General features: G+C 41.1%; 1 protein-coding gene across 1 annotated transcript; it reads right to left on the minus strand.

The window, feature by feature from the left end:
* Positions 1-1,279: 1,279 nt before the first annotated feature.
* Positions 1,280-11,041, minus strand: mavs (mitochondrial antiviral signaling protein). Its single transcript, XM_085767612.1, has 5 exons — positions 10,913-11,041; positions 7,731-7,853; positions 7,125-7,305; positions 5,112-5,749; positions 1,280-3,284 (listed from the first exon to the last, which is right to left on the minus strand). The coding sequence occupies exons 2-5, from the start codon at positions 7,851-7,853 to the stop codon at positions 2,547-2,549; spliced, it is 1,680 nt and encodes a 559-aa protein (XP_085623738.1). The 5' UTR covers positions 10,913-11,041; the 3' UTR covers positions 1,280-2,546.
* Positions 11,042-11,166: the final 125 nt, after the last annotated feature.

Here is an 11,166-nt window from a genome sequence, read left to right on the forward strand (position 1 = left end):
AACATGAAAATTGTATTGTGATTTCAGAAAAGGATGTTTAAAAAAACACTGTAAATCGACTTGCAAAGCAAATATTCACATTTCCTTTTAATTCATGATCCTCACAGTCACACACATTGACCTGCCACCTGTAATGACAGATTTAACATTGTTTGAGTCACGCCTTGCACATTTCACCAGTGTTATATTAAAAAAATAGGAAAGTGTGTTGCACATGCGCAAGATGAAGAATTTACTTGCACATGCGCAAGATGAAGAATTTACTTGCACTGTCTCAAATTTTATGTCATATGCTGTAGCTATGCCATTTTGTCCATGCCAGATACTCGGCATCTTTTCTTGGCTGCATGTTCATTTATGTCTGGGGTTTGGTCCTGAGCTGAGTGGACGTCTATGTGCCAATTCATTGTCAACAGAGCAGCAGATAGGGCTCGGCGCTTGTTGATCTATTGCTTGGTCATGACCGGTCAAAAGCTGTTGCAGTGTATCACATTTGTAGTGTGAGTATTGTGAGCACTACTGTATACCCGCGGGCCATTAATAATAGAAATATGAAATTTTCTTGTTGTGCGCCAATTTATATATATATATAGCTGAGTCACCCCTGGTGTAAATAACTTTTTGTAGACCACTCCATCAAATGTTGGTGAAGGAAACAAAAATATATGAACAAAGTATGAACTTTTTTCATTTTACACAGCAAATTACATTTCCCTCAGACAAAGACGACCCATTCTGTTACATTATGCATCACTGAATTAATGGCTTACCTCAAAATATGTATACATATAAGAAATTAACAAACATCTTTTGAACTTTAATCAATTCATCTTTCATTTGTTCAATTTGTTTTCAATTTCATTGAAATTTAAATCATTGATATTGAGGGTTTAATCAATGCACACAAACGTAAAAGTTCATACCCTTGGCTGCACACACAGAGAGGACCGCCCCTTTATGCCGTTCTCTCTCCTCATTGGATAAAGGTTGTAGGATACAAGGAAAGTTTTCTCCTCAGTTTACAGCAGAGCAGAGTGACTGACAGACCCGTGTTTCGAACCAAACACTCTATATAAGTGATTGCTGTCGGAAGATATAACTATTTAAGACTTATATTAACACAAATATTCCGCTTACTTCTGCTTCAAGTCATTATTAATTTTATCAATCACACCTCTGATAGTATATATTCAGTGAAAATCGCCCATGAATAACCTATTCAGAAAAACTCAAGAAGATGAAGTATAGTCAGCACACATTCAATACAGGAATAACAATACATTTTTACGATTTCAGCTTTATTGATGTGATTGCTGAAGTGCATAGCAAGAGACAGTGCATCGAATTTAGAGAACACTTAAACTGAGATTACATCGACACATGTATCATTTCATTTACATCTCTGCAGCTATAATATCCTCTGAAAAAGTGCAAAACCTTCTAAATTATTTTTTCCAGACATTTCTCGTATCAACAACAGCTATTTACAATAAACTCTCTCACCTCTGACACGGCTTCTATTTAAAAAACATAAAATGTCACATGTACGTTGTCTGGACCAGTGGTGGCCAAAGCACCTGCTGTGACGCAGCAGTTTGTGCTTATTTACATTTTTTTTTATAGAACATTCTTGATCATGTGTTATTTAAAAACAAAAGCTAGCCAGTGTTTACATGTACCACATTTTTATATTACATTTTCAAACATCAAGACTTAAGAAATAAGTAATAACCATCAAAATAAACATTTAAGAATCCGGTGAAACATACAGGGACAGTTACTATGTGCCATATAGTAACACAACACGCATTCTGGCTCAAAATAAAGAGAAATCATGGTGTCATATGTTTTTTTTTTTTAAAAAAGTCTGAAAACCTTTTTGTTAGTTTGCAAAATTATGTTCAACTGACTGATTCTTTGAGTGCTGAATATCTGTGACATTATACGTGCTTTAAAAATGCTTTTCACATGTCTGTCCATTCTTAAAATGCATAATTAGATACCTACTATATACAAGCCCTCATTTACAGCCCACTTCTCACTATCAGCACTAAAAAGAAAATGTGTCTGACGCTGCCGACACTCTTCCACAGTCCACGTTCGGTCTTTAAATTCCCTGTTGGATTACAGCCAACAGCCTTATCTTCAAAGTGAACATACAAACATTTCTCTCATTAATACATAACCTCATTTCACCTCTACAAAGCAAATATGTGCAGTATAAATAACCTGAGATCTCGGCCCAGCTCCATGATGTTCCCCACTCAGAACGAGAGAGAGGGAAATTTGGGTTTTTTTGCTCACTACTACTAGGATCAACTTCATACAACGTTACCATGACAGAACACAGTCCAACTTAACGTCAGACTTTAAATTAATGACATGATCAAAGGTCTTGCAGCTATTATAACACGATAGATAATTATTAAACAGCTGCCTCATGCCGGTCCAGTCCAACGACCACAATAAGGCACCTTACCTGTAAGACCCTCTTTTAAAAGCCTTAAAGCCTAATCTTCTCCTCATTTGAAAGGTTTTAAATCCTCTTAATTCTTAAACTTCCACGCCATCAGCAGTGCAAAGGCGCCCACACCTGCTGCAGTCATGATATACTTGGATGGCAGGGCGTGAGAGGCCGGCTTCTCCGTCTCCTCTGAATCTGGCAGTGTTTTCCGCTCCGGAGTGATATCAGCTGGCGCCGGCTCGGACAGACCAGAGGTTGCGTTTGAACTCAATACGGTATCAGCAGCAGCAGCGGCGTTGGAAGAGGAGGAGGAGGAGGCTGCAGGAGGAGGAGGAAGAGGAGAGATCTCTCTGGCGGCTTCACCGTTGACGATTTGGGCTTGTGGTGCTGAGACTTGGACGTCCAGGTTGAGGATGGACGGCTCCTCGGACACGTGACCCACCATCACCCGCACCTCCGAGCTCCCACAGACAGAGTCGTAGTGGTTCTCCTCCGGCTCGTTGTGGTTCGGCGCGATGCCGTTCTCCTGGCACGCGACGGGGACGGGGACGTGGGCAGAAGTTACAGCATCCGATGCGGCTTCGCTTATTTCCAGACGCTCACTGTCACCGGAGTAAGGCCCAGCCGGCGGGTTGTGTGCAGCGACGGGAACAGGGGGATTGTTATGGTTTTGTGGCTGGAAGCTGATGAGTTGGGCAGGTTTGCTCATGCACACAGAGATATCGTCATCGACAGAGGCGTCCAACCCAGCGGCGGCGGCGACAGGCAGCGGGGAGACTGTAGCTGCTGCTGTTTCCCTCTGTGGGCTGCTGTTAATAACCTGCAAGAATAAACAATGCCACATTAGATTTTTATAAAGGGTCTGATGTGGAGAACATACAAGTGCATCTCAATACATTAGAAGTTCATTTATGTCAGTAATTCAATTCAAAAAGTGAAACTAATACATTATATAGATCCATGACACACAGAACATTTCATGTCTTTATTGATTTAATTTATTTTAATCATAATGATTATGGCTTACATTTAATGATGTCCTAACATTAAGTATCTCAAAAAATTGTGAATATTACAAAAGACCAATCTAAAAAAGCATTTGTAATATGGAAATGTTGGCCTTCTGAAAAGTATGTCCATCTATACAGTATGCACTCAATTCTTGTGGGGGACTTTTTACTACTGGAAATGGACTTTTCTGTGATATTAAACATCTGTGCACTTTTAAACATCCTGTGCCTCTCGTGTGTGTAAATATTGGCTGTGAAAACAACAGAAACAACTTCATGGAGCCAGTTCAGCTACACAACAACAACAACAACAGGGCGCTGAGGGCAAAACAATTCAGGTTCCCAAGGCAAAAAAAAGTGAAACCTGATTCAACTTCTGCAACACAGACTCATCTGGTAGCCGCTGTGTTGACACATCAAGGATGTGCAACGCTGTATTTTTACAGTTTATCTTGTGATATTTATGATTTCTGTTTTTCACTGTACATAACTGTAAAACAGAAATCAACGCACAACCGAGCAGACTGCATAATCACACAACGAACGCGCTTATACAACAGCTACAGTGAGACTCATGGTAAATGCAATGTAAATACGACTGTTACACCACGGACATCACTGCCACTTTTGCACTTTAATGGACCTTACATACATTATATTCACATTTCTGTGAATATAACATATTTTGGCAGCTTTTTCTCTGTGTGTTATTCTTCAATGTCATTTATCTATGTTATTTATTGATGTTTTCTTTGTCTTTTTTGCCTTATTCCTTTAAAATTCCTTCTAAACTTTTCTCTTCTCTAAATTCTTTTAACTTTTGACTCCTCGGGGACTCTGCACAAAAAATCCTATTGTACCAAGCTTCTCTGTGCACAAAATGGCAAAATAAAGTTCTTGAATCTTGAATCTTGAACTGTTTCTGAAAAGTCAAATTTGAGTGAGTACGTCTCTATATAAAGTAGATGTTCTAATATAGTTGGATATTAAAATGGCCCCCACCCTGGATACTTTTAAATCTCGTCTTAAAACTCATTTTTACTACTTGGCTTTTAATACAGCATGAGAGTTGTGTGGTCTCTGTTTGTCTTTACTTGCATTTTTATATCTCTATACTAGTGTTTTATCTGATCTTCTCAGTATTTTTATATGCTTTTAATTTACTAGTATGTTAACTTTAAAGCAGAAGTAAGCGATCTGGTCGTTTTGGCTAACTTTTTGTCAGCCGATGGAGTTAGCAGCCCCCGCCCTCATCATAGATCTATTGGTCCTCGTCCCTACGTCACCACATTCACGCGCATCCCTTGGCTGCACACACAGCCCTTCATGCCGTTCTCTCTCCTCATTGGATAAAGCTTGTAGGATACAAGGAAGTATACAAGAAGTTTTCTCCTCGGCTTACAGCAGAGCAGAGTGACTGACAGACCCGTGTTTCGGACCAAACACTCTATGTAAGTGATTGCTGTCGGAAGATATAACTATTTAAGACTTATATTAACACAAACATTCCGCTTACTTCTGCTTTAACTTTATTTATTTGACTGTTTGTGTATCTGTTGTGCAGCACTTTGGTAACCTTGTTGTTTTTAAAACGTGCTATATAAATAAAAGTGGATTGTATTGGATTGGATATTTACCTGTGCAGTGGGAGGTTCAGACGTCTCTTCAGGCTCCAGGACGACAGCAGGTGTTTTGCCCGGAGGAGGAGCGCTGTCCTGGACCGGAGGCCTCTCTGGGGTCAGCGTGAGGAAAGAGGATCCATCCGTCACGTCTGAGTCTGCCTGAGTTGGCGAGGGGCTCTGCGGTGGTCGGACCTCGGTGGCTGCCGCCGCCGCTGTCGGAGCAGCAGCGTCCGTCCCGGGAGTCTCCACAGAGTCGGGCGACTCCGACTCCTGGCTGTCTGACTCAGAGTTTTCCTCCGGCTCCTGGTGAGTGAGAACCTCCCTCTGTGGCGGCGGTGATGCTGCTGGTGGTGGTGGTGGTGTGGCGGCTGAACCGCGTGGCGTCTGAGGCGATGCAGGAGGCGTCGGGGTCGGGTGCGCCACTACGACCTGAGGTGACACGGGCTCAGGCGGAGGAACGGCCTCTGGTGCTTGAGCAGCTGCTGCTGCTTGTGGGTGAACGGGGTTTGCAGCTGGCGGCGGAGGAGCTGCTGCTTCGGCGGGCGGAGCAACAGGAGCCTGAGCGTTTCCACCGTTGTCTGGGTGACCGGCAGCCGGAGGAGGATGGACGTCTGCCCTGACGGCAGTCGTTGAAGGAGAGCTGGGGCTGGAAGCTACGTAGAGCAAAACAAACAACATGGTCATTTCATTTAATTTAATTTCGATTTATTCCATTCATGGTTTACATACTTCACACGGTTGCACATATTCACATAATGCACACGTAGGGGTGGGCGATATGGCAAAAATATCATATCATGATTTAAAAAAAATAAAATAACGATCACAATTTTATCACGATCTTAAATCGGTAACTTGAACACTGTACAATTAGTACTGTACCCATTTACTGTTTATTAGCGGCCAAGAGCGACCTACCCTATCCATGCGTCCGTGTGTGTCTGTGTCTGTGTGTGTGTGTGTGTGTGTGTGTGTGTGTGTGTGTGTGGTACGTGCGGTGCGCCCGCACGCGAAACAGACGGCAGGTGGAGGGGCTGACTGGCGGAGATGAGAGATGGTGAAACGCTGTTTTTTTTGTTTGTTTGTTTTTTTTAAAAGCGACCAACTCCTGCTTTGGCGTTCAGCCATGGTTCTCCATGCAGCTACCGCTACACACACAAACAAGGGTAAGAAAGCGCGTCACTGCCCGTAATTCGCTATGATTGGTCGTTCAGGTTGGCGACGTAATACGTCTGGTGTGTCGGTGCATCAGCATAGAACTGCAATTATAGAATGTGCCCCAGACGATCCTACGATCTCTGCACTTTGGCAGATCGTCTACATGCTCTAATCCTTCACGATCTAATATCGTCATATCGCCATATCGCCATATCGCCCACCCCTACAGTCACTATAAATGAAAAGGAGCAGGATGAAGAAAAGAGTTATAGCACCTGCCCCTTTCTATAGTTATAATAGAATTGGCTTAGTATGTATAGGCTATATAGTATATTCAAATAGCAGTGGACACAGCTATCTTTTCTTTTTTTCCTCCTTCTTTTTCATTCAGATCTGTTCCACTAGTGACTAGCAGGGATGTCTTACATAGATATTCTAGGTACGATCATTGTCAGAGAAATAATCACGGTATTACGATTATCACGATTATTATGCATTAATTAATTACACACTATGAATATGTAAAATCAAATATAGTCAAAATATAACTACATTTCTAATTATTTACACAAAATATTTGAAATATCTATATTTATTAAGACTATTTATTAATCCCCCTGATTAATTGTGAAACCTGGTAATCGTGACATCATAGTGACCAGCAAACTCTATTTCATTGAACTGAATTGAATTGAATTGAATTGAATTGAATTGAATTGAATTGAATGTCTTTATTGTCATTGCACAAGTACAACGAAATTACTAACTCAATTGATATTTGCATACTTGTTTTAGTAGCATTTTCTTTTATTAGCATTAAATTATTGCATTTTAATTTACAGCAGCAGGTAAATGAACTTGCGGACTTACTCTGACCTCCTCTCAGAGCATCGTACTCAGCTCTGATCTCAGCTGCCATAGTTGTTTGCTCACAGGCCTCAAGTGCTTCAATGAACTGCTCGGGCCAGTTCTCTCTCCTCCTCAGACAATCCAGAAGTAGCACCATGCCGTCATGATTCCCATAGGTCTCTCTTTTTGCCTCTATATTTTCCTAAAAATGACAATTAATTTGAAAAAAAAAAAAAACAACATGAAACACATCAATCAATTTTCAGTGGGATTTATCGCGCAAAATGTACAGTTGTGATAAATCAAACCAGCAATAATCAAAATTCAGCATCCCTATCAAAAAATATACGTGAAATATGAATTTTGGTTGTGACTGAAGCATGATATCAAATGTTTTATTAGGTTTGTGATTATTTGACAACCGGTCACAACCTCAAGAGTGTTGCCTTCTGTTTAGACAACATAAACATGGTTGACACGGTTTAAGATAAGTTAGTTTTCTGTTCTTATATTTTATATTTTTTGGTGTCTGGCATTATTATTGAAAAGAAATCTGGTTATCTTTGAAAAACCACTACACTGGGCTATTTTAACGTTATCTAAACAACACTATTTTTCTTGACTTACCCGGTCATGAAGAGTCAGACACGGCAGGTGGACGATTATCTCCCTCACTTTGACTCTGGATGCGATCGTTGGCATTTTCCGCCGCAGATATCCATTGTAGAGTTTGTCACTGGCAAACGACATCTGTGAAACAAGATGTGGACAAAAGCACAAAATTAATTAAGACAGACGAGGCTTAACTAGTTTTTACAGTGTAATTATGCTAATGAACTTATCCCTGCTGACACTGGGTGAGGATGGTGAGCAGCACCCAGGACAGGTCACCAATTAACCGAATAATGTGCATGTCTTTGAACTGTGAGAGGAAGTCTGAGCAGCTACTTGAAGAAAACCCAACCACTGATACGACGGTTTGAAACCTGACGCTTCTCTTTTCACTATGAGACGAGAAAGTACCCACCAACAGAAGAAGGCTGTCTGCGATGGGGATTTCTTTATTCTTAGGCAATGAAACTGAAAGTGAAAATGAAGCTCAACCACTCCAGTGGGAAACAAATACATTTACGAGGAGAAGTACTTTCTTTTCCATTAGGATGTGACTCACTGCAGACTTCAGAGCCACTACCCTTCTGTCTTTTTTCAAGGGGAGACAAAGAAAAAAAAATCCTGCTTTTCAAGGTTGCAGCTGTTTGGCGTAAAGGAGAAGAAGGTGAACGGGCCTGAACTAGTCACTGATTAATCACCTCCATCTCCAGTTTAATATCTGAACTTTAAAATATGCAGCATGAATGTTTCAACCGTGTTGCTACAGTACAACACACACACATACACACACCCTCAGTCTCCAAGGCTGTGAAGAAATCTTTCTGTCTTTTGGCTTCATAAAAAAAAAGTTTCCACAGGTCACCGGACCTTAAATGCACCAGTTGATTTTCTGTCTCCGTCCAGCTGGCCCAGTCCCCGCCGTGGCGTTGTCTTAATGGTCAAGGTCATAAAGATATGATGGACCACGCCTCCGGTCGCAGGGGGTGAACAATCACAACACAGGAGTGCTTCAGCTCAGAGACAGACAAACTTCTCTTGATTTCAACGTTTAGTTCCCAATAGATTTAAACGACACATCTTCACACATGCATCCAGCAGAGATGGACAGAGTACTCGACCCCAGTACTTGAGTAAGAGTACAAATACTACTGGTCAAAATTTACTCCGTTACAAGTAAAAGTAGCTCAGTCGACATGTTACTCGAATAAGAGTAAAAAAGTACTTGCTTTTAAATCCAGAAGTACATAAAAATAAGAGTAAGAGTAAATTTCTTATTTTTCACATCAATGAATTACTATAATTTTCTCTAAATGAATTTAAGGAGCTTTTAACTCTTGTTTCTGAGAATTAACTCTTTGAAACACCTGCACTGATGTGCTGCTTTTAGGGGTTAGGGTTTCCTTCTTTGACAAACACAGCTTGTGTCCAATAGGATTTTAGAAAAAAAAGAAAAAGGAAAAAGAGCAGACCTGAAAGTAACGAGTACTTTTCAGCCTTCCTAGAAATTAACTTGAGTAAAAGTAAAAAATATATGTTTTGGAAATGTATTCAAGTAAGAGTAATAAGTACCAAAGAAATCTAATACTCAAGTAAAGTACAAATCCTCTGGATATGTACTTAAGTACAGTACTCAAGTAAATTTACTCTGTTACTGTCCACCACTGGCGTCCAGATATGGGATTAAAAACGCGCGGCCCACATGGACAATAACCTACAAGCATGGGGGCGTTACATAATTACCATAACTGTAACCAACTGTAACGCCTCTAGGTGTCTTTAAAAGATCACAAGGTTTCCACCACACTGGCTTTAGCTCTTTTTGTATTGAATACACTTTAATACATCTCCACTTTGTTTGTACCCAAACAGCCCGGTAATGTAATCTGCTGTCAGGATCAGTCAGGGGGGGAATGCTCTCTCAGGATATCCTGTCAGTCACACAACCACCGTCCACGTCAAACAGTTAAAGGTTAGTATTGTATTGTGCGTGTGGGACAGAAGCAGCAGCAGCAGCAGCAGCAGCAGCAGTTTGACTTTGTCTCAGTCAGAAAGGTAAAAATGTCAGAGGCTCTAACCAAAGAGCAAAGTCTTCCTCATTGTATCATTAGCTCACAGAGCCTTCCTGCCAGGTAGATAGACAGATAGATATGCTGCTCTACACTCAGGCCTCTATGGGGGATTGTGAAAAGGTGTGTGTGTGTGTGTGTGTGTGTGTGTGTGTGTATTATTTTCAAGCACGCATGTTGAGTGTAAAGCGATGAGAGACTGCAGATTAACAAGGCAGGGCAGGTGGTGTGCGAGGGGAGAGAAAGGCACCTTGTCACAGCAGCAAATTATGAAAAGCTGGAGCTAAATGAATGACCTCTAAACTGGCAGGACAGGACAGGACAGGACAGGACAGTCCCCTTCCTGTATGTGTCCTTGACTCTCCAGGAGTCCGGCTCATATTTCATGCATAACATAAAGCATATCTACTTCAGTAAAATCTCACACTTGTTCTATTCAAGTCACTCAAGTCTGCTTCAGTGACACGAGGCACGTCGGTGCCAAGTTACCAGAAGTGAAAGTAGAAACGTAGTAGAGAGAGAGAATGTGCTGAAGCATGAAGAAAGTTTTCGAGGTGTTTTTCTGAATCAAGAAGGTTGTGAACTATCAGATAAAGGCTGCACACAAACAACAAGGACAGTAATGACTGATTATTTAGCCTGTAAATTGTAGATATTTGCTATGGAACATGCTTTAAACCTATTTTGGGTACAAACAACTGACTTAGAAAGACTGTGGTGAGTTACAAAGGCTGTACATGAACAACAAGGGCACTGGAGGCTGATATATGTTTGTGTATTACATAAAGTACACTAAAAAGGTACTTTTTACGCCTATTATTGGGTTAAAATTGACTTAAAATGTGAAATAGATGCCTCATTCAGACAGCAGGGGTGACAGACAGACCCCTGCCAGTAAATAATACGAATATACTGTGGAAAAATTAATAAAAAAGTGCCATTTATTAAGAATTAGTGGTTCAAAGTTGTGTACAAGATACTTCACGTTGATAAATGCGATGCAACCTAACTAAAAGTCACGGCTGCTTCCTGACTGTCAACTGTACAGTACTGAAATAAAAATGAATCAAACGTAAACAGACGATTAACTTAGATTCATTTATGGTGATAATCAGATAATTAATAACTCACCTTTCGTGTTTTGGTGCCTCCGCTGTCCGTGACTCTCTTTACGAGCGGCTATTCCTGCTCTCACTAAAACCTGCGTTGTAGCCTGTCACCACATCTGCGCAGCGGTTCCGCAGAATCCGCCCGTTCTCGAATCCTATTGGACGACAGCGCCGTCAATCGAATGACTGACCAATGGGAGGAGAGGATAGGCTGTAAAGGGGCGGGGCTTTATTAATCTTGACCCTACACTCTGACCTTTGCTGTTCTGTGGATGG

The sequence above is a fragment of the Trachurus japonicus genome, chromosome 22 (assembly GCF_045865225.1).
Source record: "Trachurus japonicus isolate A0001 chromosome 22, Traja_1.0".
Classification (NCBI taxonomy): Eukaryota; Metazoa; Chordata; class Actinopteri; order Carangiformes; family Carangidae; genus Trachurus; species Trachurus japonicus.